The sequence below is a fragment of the Euleptes europaea genome, chromosome 1 (genome assembly GCF_029931775.1).
Source record: "Euleptes europaea isolate rEulEur1 chromosome 1, rEulEur1.hap1, whole genome shotgun sequence".
In the NCBI taxonomy this organism is placed as follows: Eukaryota; Metazoa; Chordata; class Lepidosauria; order Squamata; family Sphaerodactylidae; genus Euleptes; species Euleptes europaea.
In genome coordinates, this window is record NC_079312.1 from 86,027,942 (window position 1) to 86,051,647 (window position 23,706).

A 23,706-nucleotide genomic window follows, 5' to 3' on the forward strand; every position below is an offset into this window, starting at 1 on the left:
CTTGCTACTGCCACCAGCAAGTTTGACAGTCTGCCTGATTTTTGCAGTCTCAGTCAGTAGAGCCTTGGATAGGCTAGAATACTTTATAAAACCTTGGGTGGCATGCTATTTGGGCACATTTATTAATGTTTTTAATTGAATAGCCCCATTAGACAGGAAGGAGGTACTCCTTTTCCCATTTAGTCAAAAAGATATCTCCCTCCCCCCATTTCTTCTGGATGGCATTTCATTAAAACCTTCTGGAATCCCTGTTTGTACAGAACATCAACAAAGATCCCATCAGCTGTGCCATATAATTCAGATAAGGCAGAGCAACAACACTGAACAGACAACCTGGGAATAGTTCGTGTTATTTAAAAGACTGTGGATATTGTTAAAGCAAGTAACTCATGAACTTTGCACTCACCTTGTAGAGAATAGTTGTTCAAACACAGGGGCAAAAGAAAAACAACCCTAGAATTAAAGCATCCTCATTTGCAAAGTCAGGTAAAAGACCAATTGTTTATTTCAACAAATGACAAGGCTATAAAATTATCTCCTGTGCTGCTGATTATGGCATTGAATTTCTTTTTTAAGATCTTGAGTATTGTCTCCATTTCCCCACCTTTGTAAGACAGCAGTAAATGTTACTTCACTGAGATGAAAAGGCTTGCAGCCCAATCCTATACATGTTTATTTGAAAACAAGGCCCACTGAATTCAGTGGGGCTTACTGTCAAGAAAAAAGGCATATGACTGCAGCCTTGTTTAAAGAGTACTTGTAAAAATCAAAAGTAGACACCAGTTCACATCAGTGTGCATATGGTGGGGGATTTTTTTAAAATCCAGTGTTACAATGTACTGCCAATATGAGAGTCGATTTGTCCCCGGGCATCCCAGTGGCTACCATTTTCGGTCAACTCCCTCCGCCCCCCGGGCTGCAAACGTAGCCAGCAATATTTCCAACTTTGTTTATCCTTGCCTGCACATGAACTGGGTCAAGAGGCACCAAGCCTCATCCCCCTCCCCTGGTGTGCTGCACAAACAACTAATTGGTTGATACTACTCCGCACCACAAGCATTTCCTCCCAGCCCAGCTAACCGTACAATAAAGGATAGATTGTTACAGGAACAGTCCTTCATAATATGATGCCTCAGGAGACTTGCCATTTAGCCCTATGTGAGCCACCTGCCTTATTCCTGCCATCACTAGTTATGGCTAAGGTTGCCACCTCCGAGTTGGGAAATACTTGGAGATTTTTGGGGTGGAGCCTGAGGAGGGTGGGATTTGGGGAGGGGAGGGACTTTGATGCCATAGAGTCCAATTGCCAAAGCAGCCATTTGCTCCAGGGGAACTGATCTCTATCAGCTGGAGATCCATTGTAATAGTAGGAGATCTCCAGCTAGTACCTGGAGGTTGGCAACTCTAGTTATGGCCTAAACAGTCCAAAGACCAGGCCTGTTTATACCACCACCTGGAAACAATGTGAAATAATCCCCTGAAAGTCCAGTTATAGATAACCAAAACATTCCTGCTTGGCTCCAAAGCAACCAGCTAACTCCATGGTGCCTCACATGAGCGTGGTATGCAGCAGAGAGTCCTAATAAGGCTTCCAAACTGCCCTTCCTATTGGGCAATTAATAGCCCCTCCTTCATTCAAATCTTGAAGAAGCTGAAAAGATACCATCGTTGGCTTTAACAGTCGTGAATACATTCCTGGATTCTTAACTTACTAGTTTGCTCATGTCAGATACATCTAAAAAAATTTCTCTGTTACCTAATTTGCAAAGACTGAACAAAAATATGTCATTTTCCAGAACTTATTTCCATACATAATGGGACAGCTTGTAGTTCAGCCTTCAAAATGCAATATAAAGACCGTTTAGGAAGCAGACAGTAGTGTCAGCACCTATTCTAGTCATTAGCATTCTTTTCAACATGGGCATCTCAAGGATACACCATGAAAAGACAACTTTAGTCATCTGCTGAGTTACTGACGTTAAAAAACCTGAAGTGGATGGAAGGGCGAATGATAAGACATGTGAAAGAGTAGCTGGGTTTCAGTTCAAAGTACCAGTTCTGCACACTGAATGACTACTGTTACAAACAATTAGATGGACCTGTACTCTAGACATACGTACATGCCAGAGGCACACACAAGGTGTATGTGTGAGTAGTGTTGATAGTACTGCAATAGTTATTGTGTAGTATAAAGAAGCAGCCATTACAAATCCTCTCAAAATATATTGCTTTTGGGTCCTGAAATGCTAGAGGGAAAGGCAAGCATATAACTATGTCAAATATATTTAAATAAATGTTGTGCAAGTGATGGATCTATCTAAGAGAACACCTTTAAACCTGCAGAGATCCTTGGTTGTACTACAAGGAAACTTCATCACACACACACACACACACACACACACACACACCAGTTTTGAAACTCTGTAATTGCCATCCTTGGAGGTAGAAGGGCTCATGTATTTGATCAATTAGAATAAAGTACATTGAGATGAATGTTGAAAACTTTTTTTTAAAAAAGGAAAGAAACCCACCTCACCTAAGGAGTATGGCAAATTTCCACGCCTGGGGGCAGAAAATGTTGTAACTAAAAACCTCTTTTGCTCTTGGCATTGCTTTGCTTGGGGTAGCATCACCTTTGAAATTGGCTCAGCTTGGCATACCAGGTAAGAACCGCATGGCATTGCTGAGGTGACAATCATTCTGGGAACCAGCAGTGATATTTTCTCTTTTGGCAGGTGTGATTTATACCACTTCTCAGCAGCTAGATCGGGAATACAAGGCTGAACACATCTTGGAGGTGAGTGATGACGAAGTTGCAATTAGTTTTATTTACTTGAAAGTGGTTTTTTTCAAGTTGTCAAAGAACATTTTCTTGCATGTTGGAGCACACAGAAAAGGAGGAGGAGGAGAACTTACACCATTGGTTCCAAATTGTTCAGGATGTTAATTGCCTGTTCTGCATTTTTGTGTTTGCCTCAAGTGCCAGCTTCAGAATTTTATTTAAAAAAGATTCTCATGGCTTCCTGACTGAAGACAGAAACAAAGAATCCTACTGCTAAGCCATGCAGCATAAAGGGTGGCAAATTATTTTCTATCCTTTAAGAAAATTGACACTTCACTTCTACTTTTCACCACTGTGTGACAGCTAAATGAAACATCCAAACTGAGAGGTTGCTTATGAGTAGCAGGTTCAGGGACAAATTACTAGGGATCACTATGCACAGCCAAGCAGCACATGGCTGGTCCTTATTGGAATAGTGGATCAGATAACTTTTGCTTTCATTTAGCAAGGTGGATGTCATGTTTTGAATTTCTATCAAGCCAAAGTTAAGAAATCAATTTATTTCTGTGCATCTGTCATCACTTGACAGTTCTGAGGTATTGGGACAGTCAGAGCTGTTGTTTCTCCTTGTCTCTGAAGGGGCCTCGCTAATGTTCTAGGCCAGGGATCGGCAAACTCATTGGTCAAAAGAGCCAAATATCAACAGTACAACGATTGAGATTTCTTTTGAGAGCTAAATTTCTTAAACTTAAACTATATAGGTAGGTACACTGTTTATTAACTTAATAAACTTTAATTAAAGTTTTAAGTCTTAATTAAACTATAGGTACACTGAATAAAACTTGATATCATACTTAATAGTGATCTTATTTATTGATAAAAATTAAATTGTAAGTCCCTGCCATTTCCCCCTCCCTGTCTGGAGTCCTCGTCTGGAGACCTGGTCTACCGGCCTCCGGCTGAGTCCCATTGGGAGGCCAGGTCTACCCATAGGCTTTCTTGGCAGTAGACCTGGCCTCTGGAGGCCCATAGAAGCCAATTGGTAGACCTGGCCTCTGAAGGGGGACTTTTTCCCCTCCTCGGAGTCCAGGTCTACCGCCAAGAAAGCCAGTGGGTAGACATGGCCTCCCAATGGGACTCAGCCGGAGGCCAGGTCTACCAAAGGAATCCCGCTGTGCCCAACAGCTGATAGGCGGGGGGGCAGGAACCGCCGAGCCGCCCGCCCAGCAATCGCGCGGCTAGAGGGGAGGGGAGGCTTTAGCCTCCCAACCATTGAGGGCAAGGGAAAGGGGGACCTGGCCAGCGCGCCCGCTCGCCTGCTCTCTCGTGCTCGCTCGCTCGCTCTCTCAGGTGCGCCAGCTCCGCAGCCCGGCTGCCGGCACGAGCAGGTGTGAGAGCAGGGGCTCTGAACCAAGTTTGGAGAGCTGCACTCAATGGGCCAAAGAGCCACATGCAGCTCGGGATCCGCAGTTTGCAGACCCCTGTTCTAGGCTGATGCAAGGCCCAATCTTGTGTGTCTCATGGGGGGATATCTTTCATAGAAGGGTCAATAGGAGTGCAGTCTTAAACCTAGTGACACCTTCCTAAATTCATCGAAGTATGGGCTTAGAATGGTGTATCTCTGCTTAGACTGTACTGTATGGGTACAGAAGGAAGGATGTTTTGAAACTGTGCTTGAAGGGGGAACCGGGTTGCTATTCATTTTGTCATCTCTAATTTTAGAACTATTCAAGCTGTTCTCTTGTTAACTTTTACATCAGGCCTGCACAAACTGTAAAAGTTAGACTCTCTAACTTGAAAAACAGTGTAGTTCTAGATAGATTCCATTGAAGTCAGTGGGATTAAAATGGTGTAATTCTGTTGAGGTTTGCATTGTAATAAACCTAAAGAATTAAGGCATAAGAATAGTCATGAAATTCTAACATTTAAAGGCCATCACATTTTGCCATGACTAATAACCAGACATAGTGGTAATCAGTGGGTGTCCTGCTCACAGACCATGAGAAATGGAGCCTACCTCATATGTAGCAGATAGTTTTCAAGAAAACCAAATATTTTGCGAAATCAGTGAAAGCTAGTAACTCTGCACCTTAGGAAATAACACAAGGATCTGCACTAGGGTCACCCACACTTGAAATTAAAAAAACACACGCCAAGTTATTAGGTAGGGATCTAAAGTCAGAGCCTTCAGGATCACAGCTTGGAGCCCGCAGGTCTAGGGCTGCAGCCTGAGGTGGGACCCTGGTGGTTCTTGGCAGACCTGGGGGTGGAGCATATCAGGTTTATGTAGATCCAGGAGGTACAGCCCAGCACACAAGGTATATATCGGTGGGGCAGACTAACCTTTCTAAGTTGCTTTTCTGCTAAATGACAAAGAAGAAGACGACAACAATGGATAATGACCTCACAGCCGTAATATTTTCCTGGCCTTTTAGCAATCCTAACCTATATTGTTAAAACTTATATAAGAATAAAAGGGGGGGAACTCCTGTATGTAGCTTGATAAAGTCCACTCCATTTCACAGCTTGACATTTGCAAATGTGGGATCTTTCAGGTTAACTACAAAGCTTGCTCTGAGACCTACTACTAGCAGGACCAAACTCTATAAGTACAAAGCACACAGGATTGTTGAAGAAGCATCCAAGAATTTCTACACCTTAACTGGTGATGTCTGTTTTTTGAGTTTGTCTGTTGATCACCAATATCTAATCCTTCTGCTAAAGTTCCCCCATCTTACCACCAGTAAAACTCTCATCTTGTAGTGTAAACAAACTGCTGCCATACCTTTTCAGAATGTTTCATGTATTTAATTAATGTTTATAAAGATTAACACGTAGCCCTACAACAACATGTATCTGCATGACTTATATTACGATCTTTAACTGATATGGTTGCGATGGGGTTCTCCATTTCCTTTCATCTCACTTTCCTTGTAGGTCTCTGTTTCTGACAATGGAGAACCGCCTTTGAAATCCACCAGCAAAGTGGTACTCCAAGTCATGGATGTCAACGATAACGCTCCCACCTTCTCTCACAAATTGTTCGTGGTTAACCTCCCAGAGAAAGTGGCATCTGAAACCCCTCTGCCAGTCTACAGGATGATTGCCATAGACCATGATGAAGGGATGAACCGTCAGATCACTTATAGCCTTGAAGAAAATATTGATGGTTTCTTCAGCATCCATCCTGAAACAGGCATGGTGTTCACCAAAAAGGCTTTTTCTGCCCAGGAGTACAGCATACTAATGGTGAGCGAAGTAAAGGAAACTGAGAGGACTTTAAGTGGATGATTTGTTTTCCACTGGACTGATTTCTGTTGTTGTTTTTGATGAACTTGCTTTCCTTCTGTTGTCTGCAACAGCAGTTGCGAGTTTTTGTTGCATTTAAAAAACCAGCAAACCCTCCTTGACTAAAAATGGGGCAAAATAAATACATGTGTGCACCACGGGCAACAGTAGTTCTTGGAACTTTTTTGTGGACATAGAATTCAAGGAGAATCCTGCGTGCAAGATTCTAGATCCGTGTTATAGCCAGCGTAAAAGTTGGGGGCAGTCTGATCATCAAGGTCTTAGAATAATGAAGAAATTAGCTCAAGGTTCTTAGGTCAACCCCCTGTAGACAGGGACCGATGGTAGACTGGGCAAGCAAGGAGGGGTGATCCAAGAGATGTCCTTGGTTCCCATTAAGCAGCCTTCACATGTATTGCATCCAGAGACCTCTTGAACTACCTGATGCTTGTTAAGTTCGTAGCTTCAAACAAATTTGTCTTAGGGTTTTGAGATACATTTGGAAGCTTTAAAAGCAACTTGACAGTGCAATTCCATGATATTTCAGACCAGCAATCTTTGTTAGCTGTTCCTTTTCTCTCTTGGGATTTGTTGGCAGGTCAAGGCAACAGATGGTGGCAGTCCCCCACTTTCCTCCAGTGTGAGACTTCACATCGATTGGATCCCAAAGCCCATCCCTTCTTCAGATCCACTGGCTTTCGATGAACCTCATTTCAACTTTGCTGTCATGGAAACAGACCTCGTGAATCACATGGTTGGCGTGATTAGCGTCGAGGCTGGACTTAGCCAGCTCTGGTTTAACATCACGGGTGAGTGGTGTGAGACTCCAAGGTGGCTGGAGATTGGTATGATTTTGCCCCAGTTCTCTAGGCACTTGGCACATAGGTGACCTGAGCTAAAAGCTGTTTATTTAGATGGTGAATGTACTGTAGTCAAAATCTCAGCTTAGGCATTGAGCAGCATTCAGGCTGACACAAGCAGCTGCCCCACAAAAAGCCTTGTGCAGTGCTGGTATGATCCGTCACAGTTTGCAAAATGGTATTTCTGGCACTTAGCCAATCTTAATGAAAACGCTTGCATTGCAAACGGGCAGAAACACATCTTTGTGGCTCACAGGAAGTATGTGGCAATCATAACTATTCCCCACAGCGATTTTAAAAAAACTCAAGAGAGAAAAAAATTAAGTAGTTTTTGGAACTCCTTACGGGTTATGTCGGAAGATACCTACAGTTAGTGCTTGGCAGTTCCCGTAGTAAAATCTATTCTACTTTATTGCTTTTCTTCCCTGTTGTTTTGCCTCACTAATCTGAAAAGTTCTATAGTTTTTATGTGTACAAGCATGCCAAAGGGGAAAAAACATATTAACTCCTGCAGAAGTGTATTAACATAAGAGACATCTATTTGAGATAGATCTTCTGGTGGCCAGTGCATTCGGGGTTGGGAGAGGGATGCAGCTGGGTACTGTTAGCTGGAAAACTGGGCAGGCACCTGTGGACATTCCATCATGAACACACTTCCAGATTACCTGGGCAAGGGACCTTTGATATTTGCATGAACAGGGACAAGCTTGGGCAATATCTCAGGAAGGGATTCAGAGTAGCAGTTGGAGAGAGAGAGCGAGAGAGAGAGAGAGGTCTTGAGTTTTTAATCTTTACTGAATGTTTAAAAATAACAGAAGAAAAGCATGTAGATAGATTGAAAAAAGCGATATAAAATAGTATATTTGGGGAATTACCAAGCTATGAGTAACCAGCATGGTGTATTGATCTGAGAGGCCCAGGTTCAAATCGCCACAATGAAAGCTTGCTGACTTCGGTGGACCAAGGGTCTGATTCAGTATAAGGCAGCTTCATGTGTTCATACGAATTGAAGTTGTTCACTAGAGCCATCCAAGTAGTCTCCAGTTCATAACTAAGCTCAAAACCAGACAGAAAAGGGTGAAGGGCATTTAATGTATAATAAATCCATTTAATTTTTACATTTAATCGTAGGAAGTTAGAAATGTATCGATTTTTGAAACAGCTGTTAGACATGAGGGAAATTTGGCTGTTAAATACTTTATAGAATCCAGAGGATTGTAAGCTGTTGTTTACTGGAAAATTGTCTATGCCAGATGAAAATCATGTACATCTATCCATTTTCATACTCCCTTCTTCCAAGGACTTCAGGGTGGCATGCATAGTGCTCTCCTCCTTCATTTTGTCCTCATAACAACCCTGAGGAAGTTAAGCTGAAATAAAGGGACTGTCTCCAGGTCACCCAGTGACAGTGCAAGAACTTAATGACATAGTGGGGATTTGAACCCGAGTCTCTCCAGTCATTAGCCGCTACATACCAGGCTTGGAGTTACTGTGGGAATATAATCAGGTTTTTAAAAGTTTGTAATACAGTACAAAGCATTTTCTGTAACATATATTCTCATCTGGTTTTGGACTCTGCTTTTTATAAGCACTTTGTAATATGGTTTATTATGAGCAATATTATTTCATTAATGAGTTAATGTGTTAGAGATGGATTCTGTCTCAGTACAGGAGGTTGAACTACATTATCTTTAATACATCTTTCAGCTCTGCTGATCTGTGATTTCTGTACTTATTGGTAGTTGTAGACTAGATTTTATTAAGTCGCTTGGGTAAAAAAAATCCCGTCCATGATGGCTGGTAGTTTGCAGACTAGCAAGAATGGCCATTCACAAGGCATCACCTTAAATGGTTACATGAATACCTCTTTTTCTGTGGCGCTCGTGAATGGATAACAAAACATAAGTACAATTAAAGCAGAACAAGAATCAATACCGCACAGAATTGACAAGGCATGGGCAAAGTTTATCCTATGTTAGGACAGTCTATTAGTGTTGTGTCTCCTTGGAATTCAGAACAGGCTAAAGAAAGTTCTACTTCACATAATATGTTAAGTTGTAGGATCATTTGCCACAGAATGTGGTAGGCCACACTAACTTAGCCACCTTTGAAAGGTGATTAGGCCATGGAGAATTGGTTCAACAGTAGCTATTAACCCATGATAATTAAAAAGAACATGTTCAGAAGCGGTACACTGAGGGTAGTGTACTTGGGGAAGGCCTTGACATTGCTTGCAGGCCTTCCACAGGTAGCTGTGGACTGGCAGCTGTGTGAAACAGGAAGAACTAGTAACTGTGGGAAACAGGATGATGGATTCACTAGACCGTTTATCTGATCCAGTGCAACTGCTTTTAAATTATTATCTTAAAAGGTGTCCACCTCTCTATTGTATTGCAGGTAAAGACAGGCAACTGTTTTAAGTATGGTGGAAGGGGTTGGGCAGGCATTCACTGCATCCTGAGACACTTGTTTTCAAGCAGAGAGTGCATGCTGAAACCACTTCCACCATACTTAGAATGTCAGAAAGACAGATAGTCTTTCCCCTGACTAGCCATGAAAAATAAGCCCGTTCATTTCTCTTCATGCATCTCCTCCTCTTCTCTCTCAGCTTCTTTTTGATTCTCATTGTATATAGAAGTGCTGGCGGGCTTTGTCTATCCCATTTACTCTTCTAATTATTGAGAAAGCGCTCCCTGGGCTAGTTTGCCTGCAAGGGTTGCATGAATAGGAAGAAGAGTTGGATAATTAATTAGTTATTACTGGTGAATACTCTGAGGGCCACTTTGTATATTAATTTTCTACCCATGCTGCTCTTCTTGCACTCCTGAACCTTTTGTAGGCCTGCATAACCAATTACCTCATATGGGATTGGGAAACTGAAGGCAGGAGGAGATCATTGGGCAAAGGAACAGGCATGCTCAGAGGGTTGCTCTAGTAGAAGAAGAAGAGTTGGTTTTTATACCCCACTTTTCTCTACCTTTAAGGAGTCTCAAAGCAGCTTACAATCTCCTTCCCCTCCCCTCCTCACAACAGGCACCTTGTGAGGTAGGTGGGGCTTAGGAAGTTTTGAGAGATCTGTGACTCACCCAAAGCTGCTTGTGGGGAGGAGTGGGGAAACAATCCCAGTTCTCCAGGTTAAAGTCCTCTGCTCATAACCATGACACCACGCTGGCTCTCCAGCATAGTAAGGCACTCACACTGCAAGAACAAAATAAACCTCTCTGGATGATACGGGATAGGCTTAGAATCCCAGAGCTGACCCCTGTATAGGAGACTACCCTCCTTCCTTATATGGAAGCCCAGCTGTAGAGAGCTGAGGAAAAGAACAGTTAATCTAAGACTGGCATGCCCCAGGTGGGGCAATGGAGACACCCAAACCCTGATGGCCAGAGGACGTCTTACACTCACTTACCTCTAGATGCCTGAGCTGTTCCGCTCAGCAGCTAGCCATCACACACAGATCAATCTCCATAGATGTGTATTTGTTTGTATGGTTATAGTTAGTTCCACTTATTGGGCAGTCAGTACTGTGCAGTGGCTGCTCAGACTGATTATTTGTTGTGGGGGGCGGGGAATGGCACACAGCTCTACAATATATGGTGTCTTCCTATATGAAGCCGGTTCTCTATGAGGAAAGAGTAAGGTATGAAATAGCTTACAGGAGCCATTCAGCAAAAACTGAAGTGACTGATGACCAGATCACATGACTGAAAGAGCCACTCTTTTGTTAATTTGGAATAGAGTATTCCAGGCACATTTTTCACACAGCGCAAGCCCATGAAGCAAGGTTTATATGTTCATATCCTTGGATTAAAAAATGTTGGCAGCAAGGACGTTCCACGAGTTTCTCACATCTCTCTATACTGTTATGACCATCTGGGTAGGAGCAAGCTGCCTTAGCACCTGCTGGGAGCATGGTCTGTTTCTACAACTGCTCAGTGTTGCATGGTCTGTCTACAAAGCTTGGAGCTTCCCTGGCATTCTAGTAGAGGACATTACAGTCTCAGTGTCACCTTGAGTTCCAAGCCAAGAGCTGCTCCCAGTGCTAACACTGGTCACTTTTCCTTGGCTTCTCAAGCAGTTCCTAATGCAATTGAGTTAATGTCCTTTCCTGTCTGCTCAAATAGCTCAATTGCACAAATTCATTGTGTCCCTTATTTTGTGTTGTCCATTCGTCATCTCTTACCTTTAGGTCCCCCAATCTCCAGTGCTGAAATATACAATTGTTTACATTTTAAATGGCCATGATCTTTCCTCCCCCCAGAAAGTCTGCTCTCCATGCATTGCACAATAGCTGCTTGCCACCATCCCACAATGCCCAAAATGTGATTCGAGCATGCTTCTCCTGTTTTTTTTGGTACAGTCTCACAATGGGATCTCTTTAATACAAACAGCTTGTTCAGAGCATAGTGCATAACAGGGCAATATTACAATGATAGGCTTATATAAATTGTGACCCATCAAAACAGCCTACCAGCTGTATATTGTGACTGCCACACGTAGTGATGGACTGAATTTTCTTGCTGGATGACAGCACTGTTCATGTTACAGTGAACACATGCACACCCTCTCCTTGTAAGTAAGTGCCAATGAGCATTCACTTTACAAATTAAACTGTGGCCCAGTACCTGGCGTTTCAATCACATCCTCGGCTGCACGTGTAACAGGAAAATTACTCAACATACATATAAAGAAAAATCAAGTGTGTACATTGTACGTAGATTGAATATGCGCTCACTGTAATTTGTGAACAGGGCTAAATTGTGTCAGCTCCTGCTGGTATGGCAGATTATTGATGGTCTTATATTCATCATGTGGCCTTGTTCTCTCTTTGTGAATGGACTAAACATTATTGGACAATCAAGGTATTTCTGGTTTCAGTCGTGAGATCCAAAATATTGATAGTCCTCGTCCCTCTATAATGACCTGGGAGAAGAACTCACAGGTGATCAGAAATAGGTTGGACAGTAGTTAACAGCAATGGTTTAGAGCAGTGGACTCTGATCTGGAGAACCAGGCTTGATTCCCCACTTCTCTACATGAGCGGCGGAGGCTAATCTGGTGAACTGGATTTTTTTCCCCACACCTACACATGAAGCCAGCTTGGTGACCTTGGACTAGTCACAATCTCTCAGCCCCACCTACCTCACAGGGTGCCTGTTGTGGGGAGGGAAAGGTGATTGTAAGACGGTTTGATTCTTCCTTAAGTGGTAGAGAAAGTTGGCATATAAAAAAACCAACTCTTATTCTTCTTCTATGGCCAGTGTCAGAGAAAATGAAATAAGCAGGAGATGGGAATGCAGGACACCCCCCCACACACACACCCCAGGATCAGGGCAAGTCTCAACAGACTGCCAGAGAGAGAAGGGACCACTTTAAGCATCACATTCTGATGCTCACTCCTTTAAAGGTGGTGTTCTGGTGAAGCCAGAACATTTACTCTTCTCAATTTCCCTTTATATTCCTTCTCTTTGGCAGAAAGTGTCCCTGTGCCCCCTCCCAATTTCACATCTCTCCCTTCACACTGACTGACACAACAGCAAGAAAAATATGTACAACACACTTAAGCCAATGCAAAATTTAAGGAAAATGAAATAAAGAGCAACAGTGATGACAGACTTGCACCACCCACCAGTGATGATACTCTGCTATCGCCCTCTGTATCTCTCCTCTTTCAGTCTGGGAGTGAGTTTGTTGCAAATGTTAACAGATGCAAGGTTTGCTTTTCTCCTTGGAAATGCTAGTAATCAAAAACGTGGCTTTCCTCCTCATAGCCTCCTACTTATGACATTTCTCCTCCTTTAAAGGTGGTGATGATGGTAACGATTTTTATATTGAGACGAATACTGGCAGTATTGTTATTGCAAGAGTCTTGGATGCGAGTAAAAGGTCAAACTACAACCTCACAATAGAAGTCACCAATGGGACGAGCATTATCAGGACACAAGTAAGTATACAGACAGCTTGGTCTAAAGCTTTCGGTAATCTTTGGGAAGCTTCAAGGAGAACTAGATTGGACTACAGATGATGTAGACAAGTCTCATAATCATATATTGTAAAAGTACTGGAGACTGTCAGTTGAACTAAACAGCTCATCACATTTTGAGGTTAGGTGCTATTGGGGTTCCACATCCTGTTCAATTCATCTGCTCTAAATTAACTGCAACAAAACTACAACACCATTAATGCTGGAGGAGGAGCTGGCCATAAAATATCCACAGTTTTCATCCATGGTCGGTGAGGGCCCTAATGGGTCAGCAAAACACAAATGAGACAGCAACCCTCTAACCTTGAGAAGCTTTCCCTCCCTAAATTCCTTCCCCAGCATCTCTCACAACCAGAGTTTCTAAAACTGTCCAGATTCAGTTTTATTTAACACGTAACACAGATACATGCTATGTGTATCTGGCAGAATTTATAAAGGCCTGTTGTCTTGTAAGGTCTGCAAAAGGTAAGGAACAGAAATGGTTCCTATGTTCACCTCTTGTGTATGTGTAAAGTGCCATCAAATTACAGCCAACGTATGGCAACCCCTTATGGAGTTTTCAAGGCAAGAGCTAACAGAAGTGGTTTGCTATTGCCTTCCTCTGCACAGCAACCTTGTATTCCTTGGTGGTCTCCCATCCAAATACTAACCAGGGCTGACCCTGCTTAGCTTCCAAGATCTGATGAGCTTGGGCTAGCCTGGGCCATCCAGGCCAGGGCTTTCATTTCTTGCTTATGTTCAAATAAGATCCTATGAAACTTCAAATAATAGAAGAAGACAGAAGAACGGTACACTCCTTCTATCTGGGATGGTCATCCTCTTCCACTGAGCGGGAGGGATGCACATGGAGCGGTGAGGGAAGTAGGGGACACCCGCCTAGCCAGCCAGATCAGCCAAATCAACCCTGGCTATCAATGGGATGACAGATGTCGCAGTGAGATTGCCCTCACATCCACCTTAAATAATAAATGCCTTTGAAACTACATCATCTGCCAAAGAAACTTGGGAATTCTAGTTACAGATCTTTAGTCACATCAAATAACTGTAGTATTCTTGGCTAGGAGTCATGACAGTTTTGCAAGTTGGGGAGGAGCTGAGGATGGAGGAATTGTGGCTCAGTGGCAGAGCATCTGCTTTACATGCAGTTGGTCCCAAATTCAATCCTTGGCATCTCCAGTAAAAAGGATCAAGTATTGGATGATGTGAAAGACCTGAGACCCTGGAGAGCCACTGCCAGTCAAAGTGAACAATACTGACCTTGAAAAATAGACTAGTGATCTGATTCAGTATAAGGGAACTTCATGTGTACATATGAAATTGACATATGCCTTTTGTCCCTGGTTATTAGGCTTCCTGATCTTTCACTGCTGCTGATGAGGACATTTGATGTTTATTTTATCTAGAAAGACAGGGGGGTCTGATCATATCACAGCTTTATTGGTAGCCACTAATATGATCATAATATCAGAAATTAAGTAGAGTGGTCTCTAGGAAGCAGATTCTGAGGGTTCTGTTCTGTAGCTGACAGATGCTATGCTGAATCTCTTAAAATAATGTTCTGCCAATGAGAATCATACTCTGATACCTTGGATGACATGTAATCACTGGCCTCTAAGAACTTCTTTCTCTGTTTACTTTGGCGCTGGAAGCCATTGATGGATATGTTGGCGAACCTGCTATTGCAAAACCAGGGCAAGTTGGATTTCACTGAAGAAAGAAAATGATTGCATCAGAGAGTTTTTCATCACATAACCACATCTTGGAAAGACACAATCAGATCAAATAGAAGAAAACTGTCAAGTTCTCTTTGCAGCTTTTGACAGTATGCTTAGAGTAGGGTTTATTTTTCCTGTTACAAGGGCAAGCTCTTGCACATATATTTCCATGTTGCTCCTGAGATACAGACACCTTTTCCCACTCCACCTGTATCCTTTCCAATAAGTTCCTAGAAGGATATTAACAAGAAGCAGGGCTGTGTCAAATAATCTGTAATTTTGATAATCACTTCAAAAGTAGCTCATTCAATGCAGCCAAAAAAAAGTTGCTTCCAAACCTCCATGCTGTTTTGCACTTCTGTTTCCCTACCAGCAACTTCTTTTCTGTCCTCACTTGCCCAAGCCGCCACTGAACATAATTTACTGGGATGAATCATGTGATTTTGTTAATAAGCACTGGTGATGTCATCACATCTGATGTAGCACCATAATATCATCATCATCAGAATCACACGGGTCACCTCTGCAATAGGGTTAAATGGCAAGGTGGGCCTGTGTGGATGATGGCTGAGAGGGCTAAGAAGAAGGTAAAGAACTCTAAGAAGAACAGCACAATGCAGAAAAGGGTTCTCAGTAATATATATTCAACACTAAATAAAATGAATACCAATCGAGTCATGTACTTTTAGCTCAGCATTAATGAGAAGCAGAAAAGCTACAAAAGCTAAGGGCAGCCAGATCAAAATACTCCAGTTCTAATGTGGTTGCTGCATATATGGTGTTCTCCTTCAAAAGAGTGTTTACAGGAGGAGAAAGCAACCTGAAGCTTCCTGAGGTGATGGGTACTTTTCGACATACCTTTTCAGGTCACTGGAAACGTGCTTGGGACATGCACATGTATACATGGTGGTGAGCACAAATGAAACATCAAAATAACCCTGCTGAATCTGGTATGCTGATTACATACCTGAGCCATCCTAATTTGGCAATCTCTGAAAAGATTTTTCAGTGAATACTGTTAAAATGTCTAGGAGTTACTCTCCTTCCAGACCTCCCTGTACTTTCTCTGACGCATACTTTCTCCCTATACACTCCACAGGCCTATATCCGTGTGATTGACATTAACCAGTACAGACCCCAATTCTTGGAGCACCATTATGAGGCACACATTCCAGAAGACACACCTCCTGGGACAGAAATCGTTTGGGTCAGTGCAACAGACCAGGACCACAGGAAAGGGTTGATTTATACCCTTGACAGCAGTGTGGATCCCAGAAGCATGAAGCTCTTTCATATGGACCCAAGCCGTGGCACACTCATAACAGTGATGAGGCTCAGTTCTCAATCCATGTTGCTGCACACACTGACAGTGATGGTATGTGAGACACAAACTTTCATATCCCTTCTGCTAAGCTGTTGCAGAAGGAAGGGTTTTTTCCCCCTGAATGGCTGGTAACTTACACCATGAACCTCAGCGAAAACATCTGGGACAAGGTAATGTGGGACAAGATATTGGTGTTGCCGAAAAATATTGGAAGTGCAAGAATTTTTAGTGAAGGCCGTCGTTTTAAAGGATTAGTCTACAAAATCAAGATTTGGGTCAAACTATATGCATGCCATAGTTTTTCTAGGATCAACGCCTTTTGCTGTTGTACTTGCTTTTTTAAAATGAAGGGAATGAGTCATGGGTAACTCAAAGAAATATGAATGCAGTGACTGAAATGGTAAGAAATCAAGATTAGTCTTTTAAAGTAGGGATTATCTCATTTCCTACCATAGTCCCTGAAGGGTGGGAGTGATGGGACAGAATTCCAGTCACCTGGTCTACATGGAGTTGGGCAAGTCATGTGATTTGTTTTCATACAGTGTTGGGATTTGATCTAGGTGGGATGAAGGGGCTCAAAAGGAATTTGCTGTGGGTGACCAGGATGGTTCTTCGCAGTTCCCACATATCGTTCTGAGCTAGAAAGTGGTGCTTATAATCACCTCTCTTCCCTAACGTTGACAATCTCATGCCTATCTTTTCTGCCACTCAGGTAAGAGACCAGGGTGTCCCAGTCAAGCGAGACTTTGCCAGAGTTGTCATCCATGTAGAGAGCTGTAACAACTATCCTCCCCAGTTCACTAGCCTCCATTATAAAGCAGAAGTTCTAGATGCAGCTCCAGCAGGTACAGAAGTTGTGCAAGTCCGAGCTCTGGATCAAGACCAAGGAGTTAATGCTGATATCCATTACTACCTTCAGGCAGGTAAGCAATGTGAGCAGGTACTGTTTGACATAAATACAGGTGCATATCTGACTGACAAATTCAATACTATCCCAGTGTATTATATGTACAAGATTAGCTAGAATAAGAGAGCTGTATGAATTGTACCAGGCCAGCCAATACAAATAATATTTCCTTCCCCATGCAAGTTATGGGTTTGTGTACAACAGCTGTGAACTGTAATTAATAATTATGTAATACTGCCCATGGTGCTAGAGAGGCGCATTCTACCACCTATTATTTGTAAACATGCATATCTTACATGATTACTTAACGTGTGATTCAGTCTATAGAAACACTATAGAAATCACTATAGAAACACTTTGCTCTGGTTAGACTTCACCTAGAGTATTGCATTCAGTTTTGGGCATCGCAATTTAAGAAAGATGTAGACAAGCTGGAATGTGTCCAGAGAAGGGCAACAAAGATGGTGAGGGGTCTGGAGACCAAGTCCTGTGAGGAAAGGTTGAAGGAGCTGGGTATGTTTAGCCTAAAGAGGAGAAGACTGAAAGGGGATATGATAACCATCTTCAAGTATTTGAAGGGCTGTCATATAGAGGATGGCGCCGAGTTGTTTTCTGTTGCTTCAGAAGGTCAGACCAGAACCAATGGGTTGAAATTAAATCAAAAGAGTTTCTGTCTAGACATTAGGAAGAATTTTCTAACAGAGCAGTTCCTCAGTGGAACAGGCTTCCTTGGGAGGTGGTAAGCTCTCCTTCCCTGGAGGTTTTTAAGAAGAGGCTAGATGGCCATCTGTCAGCAATGTTGATTCTATGACCTTAGGCAGATCATGAGAGGGAGGGCACCTTGGCCATCTTCTGGGGGTATGGCGGGGGAGGTAGTTGTGAATTTCCTGCATTGTGCAGGGGGTTGGACTAGATGACCCTAGTGGTCCCTTCCAACTGTATGATTCTATTATTCTACCCCTTATATTTACTGGTAGCAGCTTTCATCTTGAGAGGGGATTACTGAAGATTTTCCCTTCCTAGATAAGGCAACAGTTGAAAAGGCAATGCATTTGTCATTAGAAATTTCAAGGGACTTTTCTTAAGCATTACTTTGTTTATCAATACCAGCTGGGGTCATGCTATAGTGGGTTTATTTTTCTGTTATTGTAACATATGGACAGGCCCACATAAGAAGTGGCATGGATCATTTTTTGTTCTGCTATGAATGCACAGCATGCATAAATTTCACATTCTATTTCAGGGAAGGAATTGTTACCTATTGTATTCTACTTAGTATAACTCTTTGCCTTGGATCCTGTGAACCACTAGCAGAAAGCATTGAAGGTCTAGAATCTTCACCACCCTCCCCTCCCTTCTAGAGCCATTTCTGATCCATGAACTCTGCTCACAGAAGAGAAAGAAAGAAGCAGCTTCATCCCCTTCCCTCTTCCTACTGCAGCCAGCCAACCAGTGCAACTATTTGTACACACAAGTCCCTCAACCCTGGAAAGAAACGTTCATGAGATCAGAAATAATTCCAGGAGGAGGAAAAGGTGAACATCACATGATCCCTGCACCCACGAATCACAAATCATTCATTTCCACTTTCATGTTGCCTGTAATTTTTAGAAAGACTCTTAATTAAGAATAAGATTGAATAGGCTGGTGACCCATGAGGACTGGTAGAAAGGGGAACTCCCTCCCCTGCTGGCAAATACTTCCTCTCTTTTTCCTCCGGCTCCACTTGGCTATCCTTCCTCTGTTACTTCTTTACTTCTTCCTTTTATCCCCCATGCTCTTTTCCCCCATCATTCATCCGCTCAAACACCTTGCCCAACTGCCTGGGCACTCATGGATGGCTCTACTGACATCCTTCCACCTTGCACTTTCCATGGTTTAGGGAAGGGGCCATGGCTGAGTGACAGAGATCTGCTTGGTATGCAGACGGTCCAGGGCTTTAGTGCCAGTGTCTCCAGTGAAAGGGGTCAAGTAGCAGATGATGTGAAAGACCTCTGCCAAAGGCCCTGGCGAGCTGCTGCCAGTTGAAGTAGACAGTAATGATCTTGATGTACCAAAGGTGTGATTCAATATAAGGCAGCTTCACGTGTCGTGTGTTTATACCCCCCCTTCCCATGCCATTTCCCATTGTCAGGAGCTATTTTGAGTTTCTGTACTAACCAAAACTGCCACCTAAAAATATTTCCCATGAAAATCTGAAAACTTCTGCTTTGGGAGATATATTTTAAAATAATCAGGTTTTTCTGCAAACCTGGGAAATTTCTTAGGTTTGCAGAAACAGCTACCCTAGTTCTGAGTGGTAACATTGTGTGGATTTTTTGACCCACATCTTTGGGCCACAGTTATGAATTAAACAGAAGATGGTACAATTCTCAAACTTAAGCTCCATAGAATAGAATGGAGTTTCCCAGAGAGTAAAGATGGCAAATTTCAGCGTGATGTTGATAGAAACCAACAACAGACAATTAAAAAGTTTTAAAAATCATTTAGAAGTTCATTTACTTTATTCATTTTAATGTGTTCTTGTTTCAGGGAACACTGGAGAATTCTCTATCAACATGCTCTCTGGAATTATTACAGTTTCTCAGAAACTGGATCGATCCAAGCAAGAAAGATTTGATCTGACCATAAAAGCAGAAGATCAAGGATTCCCTCAGCTGACAGATTCAGCTACCGTGCACATTTACATCAAGCCCTCTGATGGCACACCTCCCCAATTTACAGCAGTGGAATATGTTACCGAGATCAGTGAATCTGCAATCATTGGCTCTCCCGTCATCGTTGTTTCAGCCAAGAGTGCTCTGCCTGTTAGCTACGAAATAAAAGAAGGTGACAGGAGTGGGTTGTTTTCCATCAGTTATCAGTCTGGCCTTATTTGTATTCAAAAGAACTTAGATTTCGAGCAGACTTCATCTTATCAGCTGAAAATCCGTGGCACCAACATGGCCGGAGCCTTTATGGATGTTATAGTGTTTGTTTACGTCATAGATGAGAATGACAATGCGCCTGTCTTTGATAACCCTTTGTTTGTTGGCTGGATCAACGAGAACATCCCACGGGGCAGTATGGTTATGGATGAAAACAATGCCCCACTAGTGGTGCGTGCTTCAGATGCTGATCAAAATTCTAATGCTTTGTTGTCCTATGAAATTTTGCAACCAGAAGCACTGGAGTTTTTCAAGATAGATCCAAGCATGGGCACCCTTACTACAAATGCTAATATTGATTACGAACGTACTCCAGTTTTCCACTTCAGTGTCCACATCCATGATAACGGCAGTCCCACTTTGTTTGCTTCCAAACCCACTGAAGTCACCATTTATGTTAGAGATATAAATGACTGTCCTCCAGTATTTTCCAAAGGCATCTATGAAATGTCTGCTGTGCTACCTGGGTATCAAGGTATGGATCTTCTCGCAGTACATGCGGAAGACAAAGATTCAGAGGTAATATACAGTATAGTGGAAGGCAATCCTGATAATGTTTTCCACGTCCACCCAAAGACTGGACTCATCTCTATGCTGAACACTACCACTGTGGGAAGCTATCATGAACTTAAAGTTAGAGCTGGAGACGGTCTGTATAAGACAAACGCTTTGGTAAGAATAAATTTTACTAAAGCACAAGACAGTACTTTAAAATTTGATCAGCATTTATATATGGCAACAGTGGCAGAAAACTCTACCGATATTAAAACTCTGGTTGTGCTTGGAGTTACTGGGAATCAATTGAATGAACCCCTCCTTTATTCCATCATGAATGAAAAAGAGAGGTTTAGGATAATCCAGTCTTCAGGAGTGCTACAGACAAATGGTGTGAAATTTGACCGCGAAACTCAGGACATATATGAGATTGCTGTGGAGGTAAAGGATATTAAAGATCCACCGAGGGTGTCTCAAGCTGTAGTGAAAATATACGTGGACGATGTTAATGACAATCCACCCTGTTTTGAGAATGTTCCTTATTATACAACAGTACAGGATGGCACTGAGCCAGGTGATGTCGTCTTTCAGGTGTCTGCAAATGACCAGGACGTGGGAAATAATGGAGTTATTTTTTACTCCTTTGTGGAAGACTATGAATATTTCTGGATTGATCCCTTCTTAGGGGACATTTCACTCAAGAAACCCCTTGATTATCAAACTTTAAATAAATATACACTGCAAGTTAAAGCCACAGATGATGGTGACCCTCCTTTATATGCTGTGGAAGAGGTTCTAGTCACAGTGAGGAACAAATCCAACCCTCTGTTCCAAAGCCTCTTCTACAATGTCAGAGTGCCTGAAAACATTCCACTCTACACTCCTGTTCTCCATGTCCAGGCCCGGAGCCCTGAAGGTTTGCGCCTTATATACAACATTGTGGAAAAAGAGGTCCTTAAGCTGTTCAACATTGACTTCAAGACTGGTGTCCTCATGGTCGTCAGCCAACTGGATTATGAATCTGCAACAAAGCACGCCTTTACTGTCAGAGCAACAGACACTGCCCTGGGTGCCTTTTCAGAAGCAATGGTAGAAGTAGAGGTTGAGGATGTTAATGACAATTTACCTGTATTTTCTCAGGTGGTTTATAATGCATCTGTCACTGAAGGCCGGCCGGCTCGGACCCCTGTTATACAAGTCTTTGCTACTGATAGAGACTCAGGGCGGAACAAACTCGTTTCATACCACTTCTTGGAAGACAGTTCAGATATGGCAAAGTTCTTTAATGTCGATGCCAGCACAGGTCAAATAACTACAAGTCAGGTGCTTGATTATGAAGCCAACCATGAGTTTCACATCAAAGTGAGAGCCACAGACCATGGCATGCCTCCTCTTAGCAGCGAAGCCCTTGTGAGTGTCAGTGTGCTGGACATCAACGATAACCCACCCAAGTTCAGTCAGCTTCAGTATGAAGCTAACGTAAGTGAAATGGCCACTTGCGGCCACATTGTGATAAAAGTCCAGGCTTTTGACTCTGACAGCAGGGATACCCCCAGGCTGGAATATATGATACTTTCGGGGAATGACAACAGACATTTTACCATTAATAGTACTTTGGGAATCATTTCCACACTGAATCGTTGCAAAAAGGACCTGGAATCTTTTTATGACCTCAGGGTTTCTGCATCCGATGGAGTATTTAAGACAACGGTGCCAGTATATATCAATACCACAAATGTAAATAAATATAGTCCGTCATTTCAGCAAGATGCGTACGAAGCAGTATTGGCTGAAAATGCCAAGATAGGAACCAAGGTGATTGAATTGTTAGCCATTGATCCAGATGATGGCCCATATGGCACTGTCGATTATACCATCATAAACAAACTTGGCCAAGAGAAATTTGCGATAGATAACTACGGCCGCATAGAAACACTGCAGAAACTGGACAGGGAAAATTCCACAGAAAGGGTTGTTGCTATTAAAGTCATGGCCAAAGACGGGGGAGGGAAAGTGGCCTTTTGCACAGTCAAAATCATACTCACTGATGAAAATGACAACCCACCTCAGTTCAAAGCTTCTGAATATGTCTTGTCTGTCCAGTCAAACATGAGCAAAGGGTCCCCAGTCATCCAAATACTGGCATATGATGCTGACGAAGGAGTCAACGCTGATGTCATTTACTCTGTTGATTCAGTGGTGGACGTCATTGCAGAGGATGTGATTGAGATTAACACTGCCACTGGAGTTGTTAAGGTCAAGGAGAGTCTCAATGGGCTGGAAAATAGAACAGTGAACTTTAAAGTCAAAGCTGAAGATGCCCGACCTCCTCACTGGAATTCTGTAGTCCCAGTGAATCTTCAAGTTGTTCCAAAGGAAGTTTCTTTGCCAAGGTTTTCTGAGCCACTGTATACTTTCTCGGCATCTGAGGATCTTCCAGAAGGGTCGGAAATAGGATCAATCAGAGCAGTGGCAGAGGATCCAGTAATCTATAGTCTGGTGAAAGGAACCACTGCTGAAAGCAATAAAGATGGGGTATTTGCTCTGGATAAACAAACGGGAGCCCTGACAATCCAGAAAGCAATGGACCACGAGAAGATGAAATGGTATCAAGTTGATGTCTTGGCTCACTGCTCACACCAAGATACTGACTTGGTTTCTTTGGTATCCATAAACATCCATGTAAAAGATGTCAATGATAACAAACCTGTTTTTGATGCTGATCCCTACAGAGCCTTTGTCATGGAGAATATGCCAGCAGGAACTACTGTAATTCAGGTCACTGCTAGTGACCAGGATACTGGAAGTGATGGGGAGGTGACCTACAGCCTAGTATTGGAAGCTGGCAATATCAGGGAACTCTTCACTATTGACAGTGAAACTGGCTGGATCATGACTCTTAAAGAGCTAGACTGTGAAGTCCAGGAAATATATCAGTTTTATGTTGTGGCATCAGACCATGGCAGGAAAGTCCAGTTTCATTCCCAAGCATTAGTGGAGGTCACTGTCACTGATGAAAATGACAATGCTCCACAGTTCACCTCAAAAATCTACAAAGGGTCAGTGATTGAGAACTCTGAGCCTGGACAGATTATTACCACTCTGAGAACTACAGATGCTGATATTTCAGAGCAAAACAGAGAAGTCATATGTTATATCACAGGTAAGAACTGACCTTTTTAAAAAATGTTAATAAATTAGAATAAACAGAATGTTACCATAGACACAGTTAAAGAAAGAAAAAAATGAAAACCGGTGTGGAGAAAGGGAAATTGTCCTGTTCAAGTCTCTAAAAGTATTGCACAGGAGAAACTGGCATCAGGAGGATATTTCTCAGGCTCCACTCCTTGATCCCTCACAGTCCTCCAAATTGTACAACATATTTTTCTCATCAGGAAGTGTTGTGGGAATGGTGCAGATGT

At 42.6% G+C, this 23,706-nt stretch overlaps 1 protein-coding gene across 1 annotated transcript in view; it reads left to right on the forward strand.

Annotated features, from left to right (window-relative positions):
* The window catches only part of FAT2 (FAT atypical cadherin 2), a 76,793-nt gene that overhangs the window by 17,948 nt on the left and 35,139 nt on the right, over positions 1 to 23,706 (forward strand). Inside the window, exons 3-9 of the mRNA XM_056847555.1 lie at positions 2,736 to 2,797; positions 5,720 to 6,031; positions 6,669 to 6,879; positions 12,738 to 12,877; positions 15,731 to 16,006; positions 16,668 to 16,878; positions 19,395 to 23,447. Coding sequence (XP_056703533.1) covers positions 2,736 to 2,797; positions 5,720 to 6,031; positions 6,669 to 6,879; positions 12,738 to 12,877; positions 15,731 to 16,006; positions 16,668 to 16,878; positions 19,395 to 23,447 — 5,265 coding nt within the window. The remainder of the gene's footprint in view (positions 1 to 2,735; positions 2,798 to 5,719; positions 6,032 to 6,668; positions 6,880 to 12,737; positions 12,878 to 15,730; positions 16,007 to 16,667; positions 16,879 to 19,394; positions 23,448 to 23,706) is intronic.